This window comes from Micromys minutus (assembly GCF_963924665.1).
Source record: "Micromys minutus genome assembly, chromosome: 9".
Lineage (NCBI taxonomy): Eukaryota > Metazoa > Chordata > Mammalia > Rodentia > Muridae > Micromys > Micromys minutus.
Window position 1 is genome coordinate 43945594 of NC_137978.1, and position 23988 is coordinate 43969581.

Genomic DNA, 23988 nt, shown 5'->3' on the forward strand with positions numbered 1-23988 from the left:
ATACCTGTATACAGAAGTACACACATGCACATCTGCACGTGCGTGTGGAGGCTGAAGGTCAATGCTAGGTTATCATTCTCTGCCTCAGTTCTGGAGACAGGACTTCTTCACGGAACCTGGAACTTACTTCTAAGGATCTGTTCATTTCCACATGCCCAGAGGACTGGGGTACGCATGGACCAGACACGTTTGAATCTTTACATGGCTTCTGAGGACCAAATTTTGGACCTTTTGTCTTCATAGCAAGCACTTGTTTTTTACTGGACCATCTCTGCATCAACTCTACCTAACTCCATGGTCCCACCACAAGATTAGCTCATATACATTTTTAGCAAGAGGTATTTTTATAGGCCTGGGGTTTTTTGTTGCTTTTGCATACACACGTCTGCTTACCACATGCAATGCCCACAGAGACAAGATGAAGACATTGGGCTTGTGGACAGGAGTTACCAGTCTGGCTCCTCGGAAAGAGTAGGCCGTGCTCTTAACTGCTGAGCCAGTCAAGGACAGTATTAATTCAGTAACAATTTAACTATGGCCAGGTGGTGGTGGTACACCTTTAATCCCAGCACTCAGGAGGCATAGGCACGGGGATCTCTTGAGTTTGAGGAAAGTCTGATCTACAGAGTGAGTTCTGGACCAGCCAGGACAATATAGAAAAACCCTGTCTAAAAAAAACAAAACAAAATTTAACTCTGAATTGTTTCAGATACATGATCCTAAAGCATTTAAAATAATGGAATTGTATTATAAATTAGACATAAAAATTGTTTTTTATTATTTGGAGGGTGGGTTTCAAGATAGGGTTTCTCTGTGTAGCCCTGACTGTCCTGAAACTCACTCTATAGACCAGGCTGGCCTCAAACTCAGAGCCACCACCCCACCTCCACCTCATAATCTCCACTAGGATTAAAACGTGATGTGTATGACATGTTTTGCCAGTATGTCTGTCTATACCTCAGTGCCTGGTGCCTAGAGGCCAGAGTAGGTGTTTGAGCCCATACAAACAGTTACAGGTGGCTGTGAGCAGTAAGTGCAAGGAGTCAAGTATTTCATCCTCTGAAGCACTGACAGTACTCTTAGCTGCTGAGCACCTCTCCAGCCCATAGCCTTGATGGCAGGTCCTGCAGCTGGGTGGAGACTCCTGAATGCAGACTTACGTAGCTCCCACTGAGATTCAGTGTTATAGCATGTGTGCTTCCAAAACAGTTTAATTTGTTGTATACGGGTTTATTGACAGGTAAGGGTAAAGGTTCCCACCAGCAAGCCCGATGACCTGAATTCCACCCCACGATAGAATCAACTTCTACACATTTTCTTCTGACTCCCACAAGCGTCCTAGCACGCACGCGCGCACGCACACACACTCACACACACACAAACCCAAAACAAAAAAAATAAAAGTGTAATAATAATAATTAAAGATTGTCTTAAAAGTCTTGAGATATTTATTTAAAATATTTTAGTCAAAAAGTTTGCTAAATAGATCCCCCCCCCATATTTAAAGAAAGTGGTATTTGTAATAACAGAAAGGGTAACTGGTCATCTGTCATGTCAACACAAGCAAGGTCTTTCCAGTGGCCTATTCAGAAAGCATGCAAGTTATATCAGATTGCTTCTAAGTCAGTAGGAGAAACCCATTAATGGGGCTCTACCCATGGAGAGACATGGGATGTCTGTAAACTCCAGGCATGCCAGCTCTGACACAGTTCACCCTTCGGGCTACCTAATGTTGGGTTTTATTTCTTTTTCATCTTCTTCCTCGCTATCGTCAACCTGCTGTATGACCAGATCGGCAGACCCATCTTCTACAATCTCCACATAGGATCTACTCTCTGCTTCCCTCGGGCGCCACTGACAATCCTTATCTCCATCTGCGGGGGACATACGGTGTTGCTCGGCTTCCAGGTCAGCGGGGAGGCTGTCCATACCCACGTCGGCCAAGCACTCGTTACACAGTCTGTAGCGCCTGGTTCCTTCCTGCACCACCTGCCCCGTGAGGTCAGTCACGCGGCGTTTGCATTTCCTGCAGATGAGTTTGCATGCCTGGTGAATCTGTGCAGAGATTTAAAGAGTGATAAAAGTAAGCGTTCGAAACTGGGGTCGGTTTGCTATTTTAGGGAGCAGCTCATACACTTAAGATGCACTCAGAGCACCAAACTTGAGTTAACATCTAATTATTCCAAAGGCTGGGGGGAAATGTCCACCATGGACACATCAGATATCAGCTTTCTCTAAATAATGGCTATAATGGGTTTTTTAAAACTACTGTTACATACTTAATAATCCCACACACCCATTAACCCATTCCTTCCCAGAAGTAAAGTTGCAAACACTCTGCCAGGTTCTGCTTTAAAGATTAGGGTTAGTGACAACTAGGGGCCTCTTCTAGAATTTGGCAAAAATTTGGCATCGGGCCAGGACATGGAAGTAGGCTCAGGCAGGAATTTGACTTTGGGCTAGGACACAGAAGTAGGCTCAAGGTCTAGATAATCTTGATAAGTCCCGTGGAACTTTGTTTATCGCCTTGTTTGTCCTTTGACCTAGAGCTGACTTTATTCTTTGCATGTACTTAGAATGGCATAAAAGCAGAATAGAGAAAAAGTAAATCCACTCCATCCCCAGCACTGGCCGGGGTCATGTTAGAATGTTGTCTAACGTCTTTTCTCTTCAACCCCTGATCCCTCCCTGAAGACCCTGTTGGCTGGCTTGGTCACAACTCTAGGGAATCTGACTCCCTCTTCTGGCCTCTGTGGGTACTCCACTCTTGTGTACAGACCCCCCCCATCCCCCACCGCCCCCCATAATTAAAAAGAAAAATTAAAGACTATGAACTCCTGGCCCTCTGTGTGGGTACTTGAATTGGCACAGCAAGTCACCCACTGAGTCATCTTGCTCTAAAAATACCATGGACTGAACAATTGTTGGGGAAATGAATGATTGTATGATACCAAGCCAGCAAAGGCGGCACCTGTGAGAGTACAGAGGTACCACCGAACATCACTGTTCTGACAGTGTTCAATGTGTGAGCTCAATGACCAGTCTTCCAGTTAGCCTCCTAGTGTGACACATGAAATATACAACAGTGGCCCTGATATGTTCTGGACAAAGACCTTTATTTGAAAAGAATTTACATGAAACTTCAGTGATGGAAAATGTAGGGGACTAAAGGAATGAGTTAAATGACACCATGTAGAAGCCAATTCAGAGGTAGGGCATTCTGCAAAATAAACAGTTTAGCATCTTCAACAATCCAGTGTTATGAGGTAGGGAGGTGTGTGTGTGTGGGGGGATTATGCTAGATTAAAAATACCACTTCGGGGATTTAGCAATGAGACAAACTTGATTCTGGCTCAGACAAACCAGCTATAATAGGAATTGGTGGGGACTATGGGGAAGTCAGAACTGAAATTGGGTGTTAGAGAAACTTACTGCAGTGGGAAGGCAGGGAGTCAGAGGAGCGCAGGTGTAGTCTGGTCTTGTTTTTGGAAAAGAAATGCTTAGAAGAATTTGGAAGAGTATATAATAAATAAATAGACTATAGACATGCTCCTCTATGTCCTTCTTAAAAGGCTGTTACTGTCTGTGTTTACATGATGCACGGGTGACTGGTGCCAGCTCCTGGGCGATGGCGTGGGCGATGGCACGTGAGTGCCACAGCATGCATGTGGAGATTAAAGGAGTTTTCGTAACTTTGGTATTTCAGGAGTTGGTTCTCTCCTTCCACCACATGGTCCTGGGGTATGAACTCAGGTCATTGGGCTTGGCAGGCTTTACCTGATGAGCCACCTCAATGGCACATCTTTTGGTATGTATTCTAGTAGTACATATTGACATACATAAGTAAAATATTTCTTTTTACTTATGTGCATGTGTGTGCCTGTATGAGTATATGCCACATGTGTGGGTCTCCATGAAGGCCAGGAGAGGGTACTGGATCCCGTTGAGATGGAATTACGGATGGCTGTAATCTGCCTTATCCTCTGTAATAGTGTGTATTCTTTCTTTCTGCAGAGCTGGGATTCTCTGTGTAGCCCTGGCTGTTCTAGAACTTGCTCTGTAGACCAGGCTGGCCTGAGATCTGCTTCTACTGAGACTAAAGGCCTAAGCCCAGCTAGTAGTATGTACTCTTAATCACCAAGCCTTCTGCTTTTTATTAGTGTGTGTGCTCCTGTGTGGTTACATGTTTATGTGTCAGTGTGTAAAAGTCAGCAGATACTTCTGGTGTCAATCCTAACCTTCTGTCTTGTTTGAGGCAGGGTCTCTCCCGTCTGCTGTCACCCGCAGCTTCCTCTAACTCAGCATCATGCACACCCAACACATACTTTTACCAACTGAGCCATCACTCTGGACCCATTCTAGATTGTTTTTAAGACAGAGTCTTACACTGTAGCTCAGGCTGGCCTGGAATTTATTCTGTAGACCAGGCTGCCCTCTAACTCATGGTGATCCTCCTTCCTTAGTACCGGGATTAGAGGCACAAGCTACACCCAGTCCATCATTAACCCTTATTAAACCAGGAAGCACTGAGCACTGAACAGCAAATTTCCTGACATTTTCCTGATAGCCCCTGACTTGGAGTGTCTACTGGCCTTCGTACTCCTTTGTTAGGGACTGGGGGGACCTGATACAGACTAGGAAGGAGGTCAGACCCAGTCCAAAACAGGGCTCAGCAGGTTTCAGCTATCAATGGTGGATGCTAAGTATCCAGATAATTGGTGATTCTGATCTGACACCTAAAACATTTGTACCGGGTAATTGTCATCTCCTAACAGAAATATTTCAAGCCAGAGAAGATTTGATGAACTAACATGGAAATACAAAAATATTTAGCACCAAAAGAGTATCTCCTACCTCAGGGTCTGGAGGGAGAATAAAATTATTTAAATGTTTATATGCAGGGTGTGATGGTGCACACCTTTAATCCTGGAAGCAGAGTCAGATGCACCTCTGCGAGTTCTAGACCAGTGACTGTGTTTACGTGTTATTTAGTGTGTGTGTGTCTGTATGTACGTGTGTGTGACAGGGCACATATGAAGGTCAGAGGACAATGACTTATGTGGAAAGAACTTAGATGTCAGGTGTGATAGTGCCTTCACCCACTGAACCACACAGCAAAACTTTTTATCTAACTTAACGTAAATCTGTACATTATTTCCAAACCAAAAATAGTACTTCTGGAATAATAATTTTTTAAAATCCTATTATTTATCATTATGAATTATTATCATTATTAGTGTGTGTGTGTTTGTGATTGTGCACATATACCATGGCACATGTGTGAAAGCCAGAGGACAACTTTGGAGTTCCTCTGGGTTCTGGAAATCATACTCAGGTCCTGAGGCTTAGACCATTTGGTGGCAAGGGTTTTACCCACTGAGCCATCTCACTGGGCCAAGAGTTCCTAATTGGGTGGAGCTGTGAGAAGGGATTTCCTTTCACAAACTTAGGTTTGTGATTGTGTAACATGTATATGTACATGTCTGTATATGTACATACATGTAGAGAATGATCATCCTTCTCAACTGTATACCATTATATTTTTAAAAAGATTTGTTATTTACTTATCTATTCCTGTATGAGAGTTCTGCCTGCTTTACATACATACATACATAATACATACATACATAATACATACATACATACATACGTGAGCCTGGTAACCACTAGAGTACAGAAGAGGGCATCCGATCACCTATAACTGAGGTTACAGACAGTTGTGAACCACCACGTGGGTGCTGGTAACTAAGCCCAGGACCTCTACAAGAGCAGCCCGTGCTCTAACCACTGAGCCATCTCATCAATCCCTCTACCTTTTTTTTTTTTTTTTTAAGTCTCTCACTAAACTGAAGCTCACTGATTCAGCAAGACTAGCTGGAGTTCTATGAGCCTCCTGCCTCTGCTTCCCATTATTACACGTGCATGTCGCCACCCTGGGATGACGATGATGATGATGACGAAGATGATGTTTTTAGCCAGTTGCTGTGGCTCTGCATGCAAGTTCCAATTTTTGTATGGCAAACACTTTACCGAGTGAACCACCTTCCCATCCCTAACTGAGATTATTAAAGCAGATAAATGCACGGCTGGGGGAGGTAACTACCTGCTAGAGATCTTGCTTACCCCCCAGTACCACAAGAGGGGAAAAAAAAAAAACAAAGGGAGGGAGAGGGAGAGGGAAGGAAAGGGAGGGAAGGGAGGGAAGTAGGGGAAGGGGGAGAAAGGAGGGAGAATAAAAGCAGGTAAATGCTCATATTACACAAGAAGCAAAATGACGAACACTCTCGTACTTACTGTCCGGAAATGGCTACTCAGATGGTCTAGCCTGCTGAACCGTTTCCCACAAGCCTGGCACGGGTAGGGCCTCTCTCCTGTATGGCAGCGCAGGTGGCGCTTGAGGTCCGCCTTCCGCTTCACCACGTGTGTGCAGTACGGGCATTTGAATCGCAGCCGGGGCAGATCATCTGTCATCAGACAGTTGGATTAGATCACGGCACATGCCACAGTAACGATTCTATGAGTAAGGAATCCAGAGGAGCTGCTGCGTCCAGTCTTGCAAAGGTGAAGTCAGAGGACTTGAGTTAAGCACACTCAACTGTCAAGCAATCTTGGGCACAGAAGTAAAATTTGACTACCTGTAATTCGAAGTCCAGGACATCCAATACACTTTCCTGGCTTCTGTGCGCATTGCCCACACAGGCATGCGCTCTCTCTCTCTCTCTCTCTCTCTCTCTCTCTCTCACACACACACACACACACACACACACACACACACACACACACACACACACACACACACGCTCATGTAAATTAATGTAAAAATCTCTTTTAAAACTTCCCTGGCACCTAAAATTAAAGGCATTTGGGACTTGAAACAGACTTAGGCTCCTCTGGGGTACCTGAAAAGCTCCTGGATGTGACGTCAGGCCCTTGGCTGTACTGGTAGCCAGCAGGAACAGACTCCACTTCAGCATCAACCTGGACCCGCTCTTCAGACTGGGAAGCATGGTTGCCCGAATTGGATGTCCCAGCCTCTCCTTTGCCGGACTTAAATGGCGGCGGCAATCTCAAATGCTTGGATTTCTTAATGGGGTCCTTCCTTTGGTCAGGTTTGGCCAATGGTTGCTGAGGACTCCGTTGGGAGGCTGGGTGGTAGCCATACTTGTTCCATGGCTTTCCACTTATTACACTTGGTCCTTGGTCTGGGCTCAGGTGAGATCGGGGAGACCCGCTTCCATCCTGCCAGCCGCTACTATAAACAGAGGGGCGCTCTACTCCATTAGTGCCCGTGTCCTTGTCTGAGAGGCTGAAGTAGCGATCTTTCTCTTTCTCACTAATATCCAAGGAAGACTTGATGAAAGTTTTACACACACTAATGACGTCAGTCATCTGAAGGAAGCTCGCGGCGGACATCACTTCTATAACATTCTGTCCGGTAAGAGAGAGTTTGCCGGAGTAGACAAAGTCCAGGATGACCGTGAAGGTATCTGGGGAGAAGGTCTGAAACGTGGCCGTGGTTGGCTGACTTGTCTCCTTAGAGTTCTGAGAAAGCAGCATTTTAAAGTAGCCGCTGCTTGCAAACAATACATTCCGATGCGCTTTGAAGACCTTGCCTTCGACCAGAATACTGCAGTCGCAGAACACGTCCTGCCTACGCTGCTCGTTCAGTTGCTGCAGGAGGTGAGACTGGTGGGAGGAGATCTCCATTCTGTGAGGGGGAAGACACAGTGGGTACCAGAGAGGACCTAGGAAACAAGCCTGCAAACAGCTGGTCAAAGTACGGGAATCAGGGCTGGAGGGATGGCAGGAGGATCAGTTTCCCAGCTAAACCTCTTCTCTTCTTACACAACAGAGGCCCCAAGACACAGAAGACAGCAGGTACCACAGGAACTGCTACTGCCAGCCTAGTCCCTGATACTCAGAAGGATGAGGATGAGGATTACAATCTCAAGGCCTACCGGAGGTACAGAGAGGGTTCAAGGGCAGCCTGGAAAACTTGCAAGACTCTGTCTCAAAATAAAAAGTGAAGAGAAGATTGGGGATATAGTCACATGGCAAAAGACCAGCCAGCTTAAGGGGAAGGGCCCCATGATGCTCTCCAGCCTTGCAAAAGCCAAACAAAACCAGCAGACAAACACCCCCTACCCTTGCACACAGTCTAGCCACTGCCTGATAACTGGGAACTATCCATCAAGGTTTGACGCTCAAACATAGGAAGAAATCCTATGGAAACATGCCTGGTGCACGGACCATGTTTCTAAAAAACAAACACAAGAAAATGCCATGGCCATGAACTAGAATTTTCCATTTTACAGATTTAGAAACACATAAGTAACAACTGCTTCCTCCAGGAAAATGCTGTGTGTTCTCCTATCAGTGATGTAAGAATTAAAATTATGAATTAGAAATCAGCAGGAGGACAAAAAAAAAAAAAAAAAAAAAAAAAAAAAAAACAGAAGGTGGGGAGTCCAGGCTAGTCTCTGAAGAGTCCCGGCTAGACCCTGGAGAGTGCCTGCCAACGCTCACTAACACGTTCTCAGTCTCTATCAACAGTGACTTTGTGTTCCATTCGGAAGGGAAAGGATTTATACATCCCAATCAGTTCATCACTGAGGGAAGTCAGTTAGGCAGGAACTCAAGGCAAGAACTGAAGCAGAGGATATGATGGAACATTTCCCGCTAGTCTGCTTCTCATGGCTTGCTCTCACCTTCCTTATACAACCCAGGACCTAGGGAATGACCCTGCCCACAGTGGGCTGAGCCCCTCTACATCAATTGTCAATCAAGAAAATGTCCCACAGACATCCTCACAGCCTGGTAGCAGTTCCTCAACTGAGGAGCCCTCTTCCCAGGTGACTCTAGCTTTATGTCAAGATGACAAAACCTGGCCATGGCTGTGAGACTTTGCTCTCACATTCTGAGGATCTGAGGATTAAGCCTCACAGCTGGAAATGAGACAGTAGATGTCAAGCTTGCCCTGTCAGGGCTCACAGGTGACTGCAGTGCAGAATTCCACCCAAGCCGGCTGTGACACATCTGTGCCCCTCAGCTGACACAGAAGTATTTCAGTGTGGCGGGGGTGGAGGTGGGATGGGAGGGGAATCTGTCCTCTGCGACAAGAATTCTAAACAGAAGGAAGATTCCAGAAACAGGTCATCATTATTTTCCTCATGTCATCTCCTCTATCTCTGATGTAAAATTCTAGCAGTCACTGCCTGATAACTGGGAACTCTTTGTCAAGGTTTGAGCTCAAACATAGAAGGCCTATGGAAACATGCCTGGTGCACAAAGACCACAGAAGGGAGTAGTGCACTGTATGCAAATGATGGTGCAGCTGACACTGAGACACGGTTACAGTAAGGGCCTAATGGTGCCTTCATTATGGATGACATGCAGCCGCCCAAGTGCAGGACCTCTAGGCATGCACTGCTGAGCTGCCTATGAGAGCAGCTCACTCTTCTCTCTTAAGATTTTATCTATTTTATGTATGTGAGCACACTGTCGCTGTCTTCAGACACACCAGAAGAGGGCATCAGATCCCATTACAGATGGTTGTGAGCCACCATGTGGTTGGTGGAAATTGAACTCAAGACCTCTGGAAGAGCAGTGGCTGCTCTTTAACCACTGAGTCAACTCATTCACACGGCAGTGTCATTCACACGGCAGTGACACATCCCACAGCTGACTTGGATCAAGTGGTTTCAGTGGAGAATTTTCAGTATGTGGCTAGAGACTGTTTTTGTAGTATTTTGGTGAAGAACACGGCTGCTTTTTGCCCTTGTCCAAAGAGTCTGCCTGAGTTTAAGATGAAGAGATTTAGATTAATTGCTTTGAAAAGGAAAGTCTCAAAACAGCCTGGTGTAAATTCTGTTGTGTGGTTACTAAAGCTCACCCTTATGAAGAACATTTAATGAAAAGGAGCAAGTCGAGAAAGGGAAGATATAAATTAAGGAAGTAAGGACCTTGGGGCAAGACCCCACCCAGCTAAATCAGCTCCAGGCAATTTAGTGCAAACCTTTAATCCCTGGAGTCAACGACTAGCAGATCTCTGAGTTCAGCTTCAGGACAATCTATATATCTATCCCTTTCCCCAACTAAATCACTGGCTCTCTTCTTTATTTAACAAATAAAAATGGGAAGGTATAAGTAGAATTAACATTAAAATAGGAACAGCTTCAGGACAATCTACATATCCCTTTCCACAACTAAATCACTGGCTCTCTTCTTTATGTAACAAATAAAAATGGGAAGGCACAAGTAGAATTAACATTAAAACAGGAACAATCTGCAGAGTGGCCTAGAGAACATTCTTGTGATATTTCAGCAGTGACAGCAGAGAAAGTGACTACTCTTTACCCTAGTCTTAAAAATCTGCCTGAGGCCAAATTGAAGAGTTTTGGGAGAGATTTCAAAGGCAGTTTAGTATTGACCCCACCCTAAGAACTGTGGTTATCAGTAATCACTTATCTATGCAGATCTATACCCAAAAGGAACCAGCTGGCTGAGGACAAATACGGGAAAACACAGCTCAAGGAAAGAAGGGACACTAGGAAGTAGAAGGGACTTAAGCCCAACGCTCAAGGAGATAAAAAATTTAAACAAAAGCCTGATGGGACTGGAGAGATGGCTCAGCCATTAAAGGCTAGACTCACAACCAAAAATATTACAAAAGCCCGGAAGCTGAAGGGAATAAAGGGGTTGTGGACTTCAGGGCAAGACCTCATCCAGCAGAGGCTCCACCGTGTGAGAAGTAAAGGAACACTTATGCAGCGAAGGAGACCTTCAAAAACAGAAAGCTGCTGAAAATGTATCAGCCACATGGTTCTGGCTTCACAGTCAAGGATACAAGAAAGGGGTTGTGGCATCTCCCTCCTTGGCTAAGGAAAGCCACCAAGGACGGGCATGTGTCAGGGGTGTCCCTGCATGGAGGCTCAGAGAGGCCATTGTGTGAGTGAAACTGTGAAGGTGAAGCCTGGATTGCCTTGGAGATGCCAGAGCTGTGGGATGCCTGCCAAGGAGAGCTGCAGACTGGATGTGGAGCCAGCCCAAGGGAGAGAAGTGGGTTGCAGTCTACAGAGCTGAAAGAAGTTCGAGATCTGAAGGAAATCCAGGAAGGAGACCAGGGTAAGCCCAGCGCTCAAGGAGATAAAAAGTTTAAGGAAAAGCCCGGGAGCAGGGAGTTTGCCCTGCTGGGTTTCGCACTAGCTTTGGTCTAGCACTTCCTCACTGTGCTCCCTTCCCTCCCTTTTGAATGGTAACGTATAGTCTGGATGGCTGTACGTTGGAAGTCCATATACTTTGCCTTCTGCTTTTATAGGTTACAGTAAGGAGACTGCCTGAGTCTCGAAGACTCTGGAATTTGAAACAGGGTTAAAATGGAAAGACCATGAGGACTTCTATGCATTTTGCATTACGATATGGGTACAAGCCTTTGGACTGTGGAAACTTGAATCCGAACAGCCCCCATAGACTAAGACAAGGGGCAGGCTGCCATCCAAACTTGCCTTTCTAGACAGCGGTATCATTCCTGATCTGAGAGGCTCACCCTCAGGGGGTGCCTAGCAAGCTTCCACAGACCTCCCTCACTACGCCAGCACCACTGGACCACACTCAACAGCCACAGAGCGTTTTCCAAGGTGCTAAATTCTAAACCCACACAGAAGGAAAGAAAAGGAATATAAGATTTCAGTAAATGACCTTGGCACAGACCTAGGAGTGTAATGACCTCTAAGGAATACACTGTTTAAGTAGGCTGAACTCAATGACCCAGATGCAGTTACCAGATTCTAGATTGAAAGTGTTTGCACTGTTTGCACAGAGCACCTGGGGGGTAGGGGGTGCAGCTCCGAGATGTATTTCTTTCCTTGACTGCTACTGGGACTCAGGAAGAGATAATTTCCAAATATGTTAAAATACCAGAACATCTGGCAGAGCGTGGAAGATGGCCAAGTGAGCGAGCTGCCACTTTGATCCCATCAGAGATGATGCCCTGAAAACCTGAGCGCTAGCCAACAGAATGTGGTGTTTGTTAAAAGCACTGCATGGGGCGGGGGCAGGGGGACACAACTGAGCAATATAGTACCCCATTTCTTTCCCAAAACTGTGATACTCAGGTCTTGAAAGCAAGGGGGTGGGGCTATAGCTCAGTGGTAGGGTCCTTGTTTACCACACACAAGGAGTTGTGGTCAGTCCAACACTGAGTACAAGAAAGGGAAGGGAGGGAGGGAGGGAAGGCCAGTTGTGGCATCACATGCCTGTGACTCCAGTGCCAGGGAGGAAAAGACAGGAATTCCTGAAGCTTGTTACTCTCAAGCTCCAGGTTCAACAAGACTGTCTCAAAAATAAAGTGGCCGCCAAACTTAGAGAAGCATGTTTTTAATTACACAGCTGGAGATGAAGAGGCAGGCAGATCTCTGCAAGTTTGATGCCAGCTTGGTCTACAGAGTTCAGGGCCACCCAAGACTACACAGTGAAGTCTTAAAATAACAAAAACTTAATATTGTGAAAAGTGACTGAGGAAAACATTTAACATCAACCCCTGGCCTCTATACTATGTGTACACGAATGTATATATGTAGGCATACATGCATGCACACAGGAACATCTGCACACACACACACACACACAAGAATAGAGCCAAGGCTGTACAGCCCAGTGGTTCAGATTAGCATGTAAGAGTTTCCTGGTTTAGTCTCCAGCACCAATAAAACAAGAGCAAAACCACACAGCACAGTGAAAAGCAACAGTGGAATCTCCCCACCGCTGTCTCCAACCTCTGCATCCAGGGTTCAGGGATTATTAAAGGTGTGCCCCACCATGCACAGCAAGAGTAGCTAGCAACTTGTCAAAGTGCTCAGAGCAAGTGATTAGGGTACTTAGCCCTCAACAGGACATCTAATCAGCCCCACCCCCAAGGCTCAGCAGAAAAGGAGAGCTGTAAGAGGCAGTGATGTGGATGTAGACGCTGTGTGGGTGTGCCACTGTGTGGAATCTGTGTGGGTGTGGATGGTGTGTGGATGTGGATGGAGTGGAATGACACGCCATCTTCTGAACACCAAATGGCTGGCGTACTCATAAACTCTCAGCAGCTGTACTAACCTGATCAAGAAAAGCACAGAACCAAGTTGGTCTAACTCAGCATGGCTGGGGAAATGAGGCCCATCTTAGCTGAGGAGACATTGACAGTTGGGGGAGGAAGAGTGGGTTTTCTCTGTAGTAAAAATTTTGACACGGGGATGGGTGTGAGGCTGGAGTGATGGCTCAGTGGTTAAGAGCACTGACTGCTCTTCCAGAGATCCTGAGTTCAAATCCCAGCAACCACATGGTGGCTCACAACCATCTGTAATAAGATCAGATGCCCTCTTCTGGTGTGTCTGACAGCTACAGTGTACTCATATATACTAAATAAATAAATCTTTTTTTTTTAAATTTCTTTTTGACACAGGCTGGAGAGACAGCTCAGTGGCTAAGAACACTGCTGCTCTTCAGGAGGACCCAGGTTCAATTCCCAGCTCCCACATGGTAGATGACAGGTATCTGTAACTCCAGTTTTAGGGGATCCTAAAACTGATTAACATTAAAAGATTTTTGACAGTAAGTTGTAGGCCTGGGAGGCAGCCAGCATGTGAAGTAGTTGCCACACATGTACGAGGACCTGTCCTGACCCCTAGAACCTACACAAACTCTGAAGTGGTAGCATGCATCTGTGCTCCTGATGAGAGCAAAAGCCCGTCAGGAGGGTTGGGTGTAGGGTAAGTCTAAATGTTCCTGGTCCTGTCCTGAGCAGAAGGCACTGGGAGGGACTTCTCACTTAGGGTCCATCCCCTTAGACACCGGGAAGACAATGAAGGGAAGCATCAATGCTGTCCCTACTAGGATTTAATACGCTACTAAGCATGGAGTTATCAGAGCTTGGAGACCATTAAGGGACAAATATTTGCTCCTAGAGGAAAGACTGGGATCAGAGTGGCCGTGATGGAAAAATCTGAAGATTGGATGTTTGTTGCTATTGTCTCTTGCCGAGTTCACCCAGCTGACCATTCAGCACCTGAGCAGGCGATCATTTCCTCATTTCCTCAGGAAAGCAGATCAAGAGGAAGGGCTAAGGCACACTAAGCAGATGGGAGGAATGATTATCGCCTTAATGAGATCATGGGCTTATCCTCTCCAGAAGCCACTCTGTTGATACAGACTGCAGAGCTTCCACAACACGGCACTGCTCAGCCTGACTGCTTAACCCCTATCCACCACTGTCTATCTTCTATCTATCCATCTATCCACCTCATCCTTCCATCTATATATCTATCCATCTGTCTACTATCTATCTTCTATTTATATATTGTCTATATCTATCTATCTATCTATCTATCCATCAATCTACTATCTATCTTCTATTTATATATTGTCTATATCTATCTATCTATCCATCTATCTATCTATCTATCTATCTATCTATCTACCTATCTACCTACCTACCTACCTACCTACCTACCTACCTACCTACCTACCTAGCTGTCTTTTCCGATTGAACATCTGTCCCTAAGCTAAGTATCTTTCCCGTCACTCTGGGATTTCTCATTCTTTCTCTGAAGCACTAGCTTCCCTTTCTTCCACCATATAGCTGAACACGCTAGCATTCTTGGACTCTAACTCAAAAGGCATCTACCTTCCTTCCTTCCTTCCTTCCTTTCTACCTTTCTTCCTTCCTTCCTTCCTTTCTACCTTTCTTCCTTCCTTCCTCTCTTCCCTCCCCATTTTCCTCCTCCTGGCCGCTGCCAAGATTTACAGCTTGCTGGTCCTGTTGTTTTTCGTTCCAGTTCTAACAAAATGGTCCTCAAACTTCCTTCTAAATCTATTTCTAAATAATTTTACTAAGGAGACTAAGGATACAAAAGGGAATCCCAATTTCCCTAGCAACAGCCCCAGTGCTGCTCTAGTAGAATGGGAGGCAGGAGACACCACAGGAACGAGCCTGGGAGCCCACGAGGCTGACACAGCAAAGCAGCAAACGAGACCCGTCTGAAGAAAGGAACAACACCCAGAAAAGCTGTCTTCTCACCTCCTCATTTGCCCACATTCATCCACAAGTGTGCACAAATGTACACAGAAGGAAAAGGGTGAGAGAAAGTGAGCAGAGACGACTGGCCAAGACAATGAGAGTGCTAAACACTTCACACAGAGAGTGGGAACACAATAAATACATTCTGTGACACATAAAATACACAGTTGCAGAATTCTGCTTTTTACACAGGATTGTTGTTGTTGGGGTTTTTTTTTTTTGGTTTTGTTTTGAGACAGGGTATCTCTGTGTAACTTTGGCTGGAACTCACTCTGTAGACCAGGCTGGTCTCAAACTCAGAGATCCACCTGCCTCTGCCTCCTGAGTGCTGGGATTAAAGGAGTGCACCTCCCCCACTCCCACCCCTCCCACCCTTTACAAGTTTTTAAATGAAGTTTAATATCGATTAGAACTTGGGGGTCTGGAGAGATGACTCAGCAGTTAAGAGTCCTGGATGCTTTCCCACAAGATCCCAGTTCAATTCCCAACACCTACACAGTAGCTCACAACCATTTGTAACTCTAGTTCTAAAGGACCTAAGGTCCTTTTCTAACATAATATAATAGAAATGTAATGTTATCAATACAGATAATTAATGTTTATGTTAATAAAAGGGTTAAAACTTCTCACACATGGCTGGTGTGGTGCTCAGCAGCAGAACGCTGAGGGGCCTGAGCTCCGTCTCCAGCACCAAGGACATGATTTCCCCATACCTGGAATTGAGCGATGCTACTCTTGAAACCAAGACTGTTGAAGGGCAAAGAGGAAGGACTCCAGGTCAAGTTCACAAACAGCAGAGTGTCTGTGGGGAGAAAACAGGTACACAGGATGAACTTCTGTACTAAGAGACATATCTGCTGGGATCCCTAATCATTTATTTCTATAGAAGGCATTGATGTTCAGCATGTAAAAATAATCTGGCATAGGTTATTAGCTTTTTTAAAATGGCTTTGATGCATTAGATCACTTTCTAAATAATTAACACTTTCAGGGCATGTGGACCATGCCTGGGACCCAGCACTTGGGAAGTGGTAACAGGAGGGTCAGGGCTTCAAAGCTGGTTGAGTCTGCCTTGGACCTGCCTCAAAATAATAGGACACTGGCTACAAAAACTTAGGAAACATTGGCAACTAAAGCAGCAGGATGAAATTGTGAATAAAACTCACAAGTTGGAGGAACGACTGTTCTTATTATTTGTTGAGACATTATGAAACCCAGGTGGGTTTCGAACCTTCAATCTTCCTGCCTCAGCGCCCAGTGTTAGAACTGGCATGCGCTACCGTGCCCAGGAAAACGTAGGAGGTTGAGGGAGGAAAAATTCCTGCCATAATGAAAGATCATCCGTTTGTCACAGTCTTACAGCTGGGACAGTATGGGAGGAACGGTTATACTAACTGTGCTCTGGGGTTACTAGAGTTAAGTAGAGGCACAATCACAATCTGTTTTGTGGCCAGCCAAGGGAATTCAGAGTTACCAGAAAATGGATTTCTAAACTGAGTCTGAGCCTTACACGGCTTTTACATGCTGATGAAATGTCATGTTTTGGGACAATCACCAAGTTCCACCCTAGCAACTACTCAGACACCTTCAGAACTTCCTTACGGAAAAGCTATAAACTACATTTCCCACACTCCTTTGCAGTAAAGTTGCCACAGTGTGAGATAGCAATGAGGTATTATTCTTTCATGACAGGTGTGAGGCAGAAAGAAGGAGGGAACCGTGTTTGCATGGCTTGGCTGTTAATGCCGGCAGACATGTTTACAGGAGCTTGATAGCTAGCTGTCAAGACAGCAAATGATTTCTACATATACTCAAGTGTCACAAATCTCATGAATGAAGACATTATGTTAACAATTATAATTCCTAAACAGATAGGTAGAGTCGCTATTTGGTGACACTGAAGGCAGCAGTTTCTGGATCCCCAAACATAATTTGCAGAATTCCTCCCTGGTGGTCCCTTGGGTAGTCTTGTTCTGGGAAACATTTCAGAAGCCCTAAACCACAAGCCCCTTATGCAAGCCCTTTTGATGAGGACCCAAACATTTTACTAGACCTCTCCCTGCTTAAAAATATTTGAAGTGAAAAAAAAAAAATATTTGAACTGTTTTGCTTTTCTGCAACAAGATCCAGACAACAGACTGGTGCCCTGTTGCTCTCGGGGCTGGAACAGAGGGATGAGCAGTCTGTGAGCTACATGCCTGAGCCTCTTCATCTAAAGGTGACAATAGCAACAGCAACCTGATGCTCTGGAGCTACGGGATAACAGTCATGAGAAATAACCCAAGGAGAATGTTCACAACAGGCTTTCAAGACAAATCACAGGGCGAGAGAAATAGCTCAGTGGTTAAGGACACTGGCTGAGCCGGGCATGGTGGATCACTCCTTTAATCCTAGGGCTCAAGAGGCAGAGGCAGACCGGTCTCTGTGAGAAGGCCTGCTGGTCTACAGAGCAAGTTCCAGGACCATAGAGAAATGCTGTCTCAAAAAACACCAACAATAAAAGAGCACTTGCTGCTCTTCCAAAGGATTTGAGTTGGAGTCCCAGCACCAATGTGTTAGCCCACAACAACAGGATCCATCCGGAGTCCGATTATGATCTCAGTGCGTACCAGGCCCAAACATAAATGCAGGGATAATAATCATACACATAGAAAAATCCTCCTTAAATAAACAAGTGTTACCAGGGGGGATGTGCCTTTAATCCCAGCACCGGGACGCACACATTCATGTCTCTGTTTTGTTGGACGCGAGGTCTCACTGTGTAATCTTGGTTGGCCTGGAGTTTGTTTGCTATGCAGACCAGGCTCCACCTGTCTCTGTCTCCTTAGTGCTGAGAATAATTAAAGTTTTAAAAGTTAAATTTAGTTTTTACTTATGTGTCTGCATGTATATGCAATCTGTGTGTAGTGCCCCTGAACACCAGGAGAGGGTGTTTGATTCCTGGAGCAGTTGTGGGCTGCCCAATGTGAGTGCTGGGAACTGAACCCAGGTCCTCTGGAAGAGAAGCAAGTGCTCTTAGCTCCTGAGCCATCTTGCAAACATTTCAGAATTTCATTACCATACATTTTTCTTGTGTCTACTAGAATGCTTATATAAAGTTGACTGGTTTTACCAAATATTTATAGGTACCCAAAATTGAGTGAACCAGTTTCAAACTATATAGGAAGGCTCTACTCTAAGAGCCACCTATACAGCTCATTTCAAATGTTACGTTACTCTTTATGTCTCACTAGGTAGACCAGGCTGGCCTTGAACCCAGAGATTCTGCTTGTCTGCAGAGCACTAGGACTAACGGTGGGCAGGAATCTCAACTACTTCCTTCTTTGTTTCTGTATTTATTGAGGTCAAATGACACTTATAGGAATTGGTTCGCTCCTTCCATCATGGGTTCTAGGGACTGAACTCAGGTTATCAGGCTTGGGGACCATTTTACCCAAAGTCATCTCCCTGGCCCCCCTATGGAGTTGCCTGAGGCAGGAAAGCTTTAAACAAAGAACCTAAGCAACTCTCACCTTTTTTTCTCTCTCTTATGTGTATGGGCTCTGTGCACTAACTTCTGATGGTTATCTGACATACCCAGACAGCTGTAATAATTTAAATATAAATTAGGCCAGGTGCGGTGAAGCAAGCCTTTCATCCCAGCACCCAGGAGGCAGAGACAGACTGATCTCTGTAAATTTGGAGCTATCCTGGTCTACAAAGCCAGTTCTAGGGCAGTTAAATTACTATCATTTCCTATGGCGGGCACCTGAAAAACAAAAGACAACAGCGGGCGTAGACGCTCCTCCATCCTGTGAGTTCCAGGGACCAAATTCAGGTCATCCAGCCCGGCAAATACCTTTACCCTCAGAACCAACTCACTGGCGTCCAATAATTATTTTTCAATAATGTCTTCAAACATGAAAACTGTAAGTCAAGGCTGGAGAGATGTCTCAGAGGATAGAAGCATCACTGCTCTTTCAAGAAGGTTCCTGGGAACTCCATCAGAAACTTCACCACCACGTAAGAAACTAACACTCAAGAGACGTTACTAGAAAATGTGGGGTGAGGCGATGTTTCAGGAGTTAAGAATAGCTGTTCTTCTAGAAGACTCAAGACACTTCCCAACTGTCTATAACTCCAGTACCAGGAGATCCAAAACCCTCACAACAGACATAAACTAATTTAAGAAAGAAAATCTCCCAAATCATACACAAAGCAAGAGAAACACATCAAGCTTGAACAACCTGAGCCCAGAACTAATTTACAAGTGTCTCACTCATCTGCCCCCACCCAGTGTGCAAACGTCCCACACAATGCCTCAGCTAGCAGTCTCAAAAGAAATACCAGGAAAGACACCGCAGGAAGGAGGAAGAAGGAGCTGCCAGGAATGGTGCAGTCAGTCACCCAGTGAGGTGCTGTCTAGCATGCACAAGGCCCAGGGTTGATCCCAGCACCAAAGCGTGGAGTGGCAGTACACAGCTAGGATCCCAGTACTGGGGAAATGAAGGCAGAAGATGTGGACTTCAAGGTCTTCCTTACCTACATATAGCAAGTCAGAGGCAAACCTGGGCGCCCAATAAAACAGACAAGATTTTCAACTGAATGTTCTTTGTGAGCTACACAGCTACAGGAAGTGAAGGGCTCTGGCAGGCCTTCCCCTGCTCCCTTCCCTCTCCCTTGTAAACCATAGATTACATCCCTGAAGCTAGCTAGCTACTGAGGTCTATTCTCTTATATTCCCTCATGACATACCAAAGTCCAGCAATCAAAAGTCCCCTTTGGCCACCCTAATTAACACCAGTCAAAACATACCACCCCATGCTAGCCCATCCTAACACCTACCCACCCCTGCTGTTCTCTACAGAGTCAGAGAGCATCTACTTAACTTTCTCCTCCAGGCTTAATAAAGGCTCTTGGTGAAAAGAGGTGTTTGGGTGTAGTTAGTGCCTAATCCAGTGTCCGGAAGGGAGCACCCTGCTGTGTGGGGGGGGGGGCGCGCCTTCAGGAAGTACTGGGAAAACAGTGTACCTTACAGCTGGGCAACATTCAGCAAAATTGACAATAACAAAGTATCCTATATCCATGAAAAGAAAAGAAAAGAAAAGAAAAGAAAAGGAAAGGAAAGGAAAGGAAAGGAAAGGAAAGAAAAGAAAAGAAAAGAAAAGGCTTATTTTCTGTGGAGGCATCCACAGGCAGGGATAATGCTTTCCAGGTTTTCCTTTTTTTTCTGAGAATGGTCTTACGAGTTGTACTGTCAAGTCAGACTAACTTCCTAGAGTCATTAAAAAAGTCAAGTGGAAACATTTACCGAATCTCCTGAGTTAAATATCTACAGTAGCCCCCAAGAAGAGTACAGGATTCAATTCCCATCAAGTTCAGTGATTTTCTTAAAGGGTGGCTGGAAAAGCTGATCAAATATTTTAGGAACCATTATCTTTGAAGGTACTTAGAACAGAAAAGTCACACAGATGGAAGATTTGGTTCACCAGGAAAACCTGAATGAAGTTTGTGGTCCAGAAATTCATCTCTTCCCACTACACACAGCAGTGATCTAGGTCTTTGTGTGTTAAACCCGACCTCCCAACTTCGGGCTAACTGGAATTTAGCAAACTATTCTTTGAGTGGCGACTGTATTCTTCAGAGGATGAACGGCCATGTGGTTCTGGGAAGATTTAGAATCAAGTCCAGAAACAACTTAAAAGCTTTGCTTTAGAAAGCCAGGTCTCCTCCAAAGTTCACGCTGGAAGTTCATTCGCTGAGAAGGAGTATGACCAGGAGCTTTTAGGAGGTTATTAGGTCACCACGGTAGGAGGGGTACTACCCTCATGGATGGGATTAACATCCCCATAAAGGGATTTGGGGGAGCAGGTCTGCTCCCGGGCTCATCCCTTCTATCCATTTTACTAATGAGAACACAACATTGTTTTTACCCTCATTATGTATGTAGTGAACAGATGCCAAGCCAAAGCAGAAAGCAGCCAGGCCAGGGCACCATAATCTTGAACTTTCCAGCATCTACAAGTGTAAGAAGTAAATGTTCTTTTGGGTTTTTTGTTTTTTTCCTAGACAGGGATTCCCACTGTAGCCCTTGCTGGGCTGGAACTTGATCTGTTTACCAGGCTGGCTCCCAAATCGGAGAGATCCGCCTGCCTCTGCTAGGATTAAAGGTATGCGACACCTCAACCCAGTAATACCTAATATCTGTTCTTTATATGTCACCCAATCTTTGATAATCTTGGTAGCACAGTCTTAGATAGGAAAGTCTTAGAATTAAATGTTAAAACACTTAGAGAAGCTGGAGGGATGGCTCAGCAGTTAAAAGCACCAGCTGATTCTCCAAGGATTTGGGTTCGATCCCCAGCACCTACAAGGAGGCTCACAGCCATTGGTAGCACCCATCCAGGAGATCCAACACCGGGCATCCATTTAGTACATGGTCAGGCAAAACTCACACACACAAGAGAGGGAGGGTGGAGAGATGCCTCAGTGGTTAAGAGCACGGACTGCTCTTCCAGAGAGAGGTCTTGAGTTCAATTCCCAGCAACCACATGGTATCTCACAACCATCTGTAATGGAACCCGACACCATCTTCTGGTGTGCCTTAAGACAACGGCAGCGTACTTACATAAAACAAATAAATCTTTAAAAAGAGAGAGAGAGAGACTTGAATTTTGAAACTATAGTTGGAAAGGCCTCATGGAGAAGATGAGATTTGAGTGCTGGCCATAGTAGGAAAGAATTTGTATCTTTGAAATTACTCAAGGAAACCCAAGCACCAGGTGCAAAGGCCATGAGGTGGAACAAGAAGGGAAGATGGAGAAGGGACGGTGGAGAGAGCGGGCCACTGTGTGGTATGCCTGTAATACCAGCTAATCCCGGGGCATGGAAGACTGAGGTGAGAAGAAGTAAGACCAAGGCAGCCCCCTAAGCAAAACTCTCATCCCATAATAAAATTAATGTTTTAAGTATAAGGGACCTGGGGATGTAACTCAACGGTAATATTTGCCTAGCACAAATAAGGCCCTGGGTTCAAAATACACACCCAGAGACAGACAGACAGACACACACACATACACACACATACACCAAGGGGCCTTTGGAATTTTTTTGGTAAGATGTAAAGGAGTCACTTAAGATTTGGAGAAGGATGGGTTATAGCTTACTGGTATAGTGCCTACATGCATGAAGCCTTGGGCTCAATTCGACTACAGGGTAATACCAGGTGTGGTGGCCCACACCTGTAACCCCAGCATTTGACAGGGGACTAAAAGAAAAATCAGAGGTTCAAGGTCATCATAAACTACATAGATTTAGGGCTAGCCTAGGCTACACAGAACCCTGTCTCCAAAACAAATATACATACATGTATGTATGTATGACAGTAAAAGAGAAAAAAAGTAATTTTCAAAACTTCTATTAACCTCTTTGAATATTAAAGAAAAAGTATAATTATGCCATTGAAACCAGAAATTTGCCTAGTGCGTCCCAGCATTCCCAAAGTGGCGGTAAGAAAATCAAAATCTCGAGTCTAGCCTGACTATGCTTTAAAACAAAGAATAAGTAGGTAACCAGAAGTGCGATTTAAGTGACAAAAATCAGCGAAGGTTTTGGTACTTTGGAGACTGCTTCCGTCGCTGCGAGCACAGGGCGCCTGGGAGAGGGGATGCTGCCACCTCTCAGCTCCCTGCCTAGGAATGAGACTCCATGGTTAACGCTTTTTTTTTTCCCCTTTGCTAGGTAGAATAAACAGCCTGAACCGGTAACCGTCTCATAAGAAATGAAGTGCAATATTTCGCCAAAGTGAAACCACTCCGTTTACTAAAGTTCTGCAAATATAAAGACTTCTAGGTGTTGGCGGCGTGTGCGGCTGGGTGCCCGCTAGGTGTGAATCCTATTCCAAACACGTCTCGGAAAGACGTGGATGCAGGCTAACCGCACGGTCAAGGGCGAGGAAGCGCGCCAGAGCGCGAAGGGACCATACCGGACAGTGTCGCCAGGTGGGAGATGCCAGGGACATTCTGCCTGGAGCCAGCTGGGGCTCCATATTTCTGCCCTCGGTTCTACGCCCGGAACTGTCGCGTCCTGAGGCAAAGCCAGAGAGCGGAGGGCGGAGTGAGAGCGCCGGGCTGCAGCGCCCCGCGTCCGACGGCTGCAGACACGCCCGGCCCCCGTGGCGCCGCCTCACCGGCGCCTTCCCGCCTTTCCCGGGGCCCGGCCGGGGCTGGCGGCGGGGCGGGCTCGGGCGGCGACGGTGCAGCCATTGTCCCGCAGCCGCGCCCGGGGCCGCCACCGCCCGCGCCTCCTTTGTGGCCGTCGCCAGCCCTCGGAGCCGCCGCTCTGCGCCCCCGGCTGCAAATGGCGCCCGGCCGCCCCTGCGCCGCCCCGCGCACCGGCCAGGGTTGCAGCCCCGGGGCGCACCCCAGAGGCCCCGCCGCCCTCCGCCCGGCTCGGCCCGCAGCCCCGACGCCCCGGCCGCCCTCCACACGCCCGCGCAGCCACTTACCGCGGGGCTCCCTGGCCGCTCGCTCGCTCGCGCTGCGAAGCGATTCCCGGTTCCCGGTGGGGGAAGCACCCCCTGCCGAAGCCGAGGCTTTGCGCCCTAAAACAAGTAGCCCCAACGTGGGAGAAACAAAAGGTATTTGCTGACGTGGGCGTTGGACAGAAACGCCCGAGGGCTGAGGACACAATTAAAGGGGCAACGCACAGATTTCAGGCACCAACCAGCGGCTTCGCCCACTCCCCCTGTCCGTGCCCACACCCGACTGCACCCTCCGCAGGCACTGGGGCGCCCAGGTTCCCCAGCCGTGGATTGCGGATCATTCTTTTAGTCGGGGGAAGCTTCAATTTTAAAATTGTACTTTAGGTTGGGAAAGGCGCCTCCGGAGGGCAGAAGGGCTGGATTTCTAAGATGTGGGGATGTTGGTTCAAGGAGAGAGGGAGGGACTTAG

The 23988-nt window shown here is 46.3% G+C and overlaps 1 protein-coding gene across 2 annotated transcripts; it reads right to left on the reverse strand.

Annotated features, from left to right (window-relative positions):
- Window positions 1-1517: 1517 nt before the first annotated feature.
- ZBTB8A (zinc finger and BTB domain containing 8A) lies at window positions 1518-23646 on the reverse strand. 2 transcript variants are annotated; one of them, XM_080921097.1, is made up of 5 exons: window positions 23544-23646; window positions 15772-15860; window positions 6900-7708; window positions 6295-6464; window positions 1518-2055 (listed from the first exon to the last, which is right to left on the reverse strand). In XM_080921097.1, the coding sequence occupies exons 3-5, from the start codon at window positions 7705-7707 to the stop codon at window positions 1723-1725; spliced, it is 1311 nt and encodes a 436-aa protein (XP_080777223.1). In that variant the 5' UTR covers window position 7708; window positions 15772-15860; window positions 23544-23646; the 3' UTR covers window positions 1518-1722. The 2 variants fall into 2 exon arrangements, with proteins under 2 accessions (XP_080777223.1, XP_080777222.1); XM_080921096.1 differs by lacking the exon at window positions 23544-23646 and adding an exon at window positions 23022-23125.
- Window positions 23647-23988: the final 342 nt, after the last annotated feature.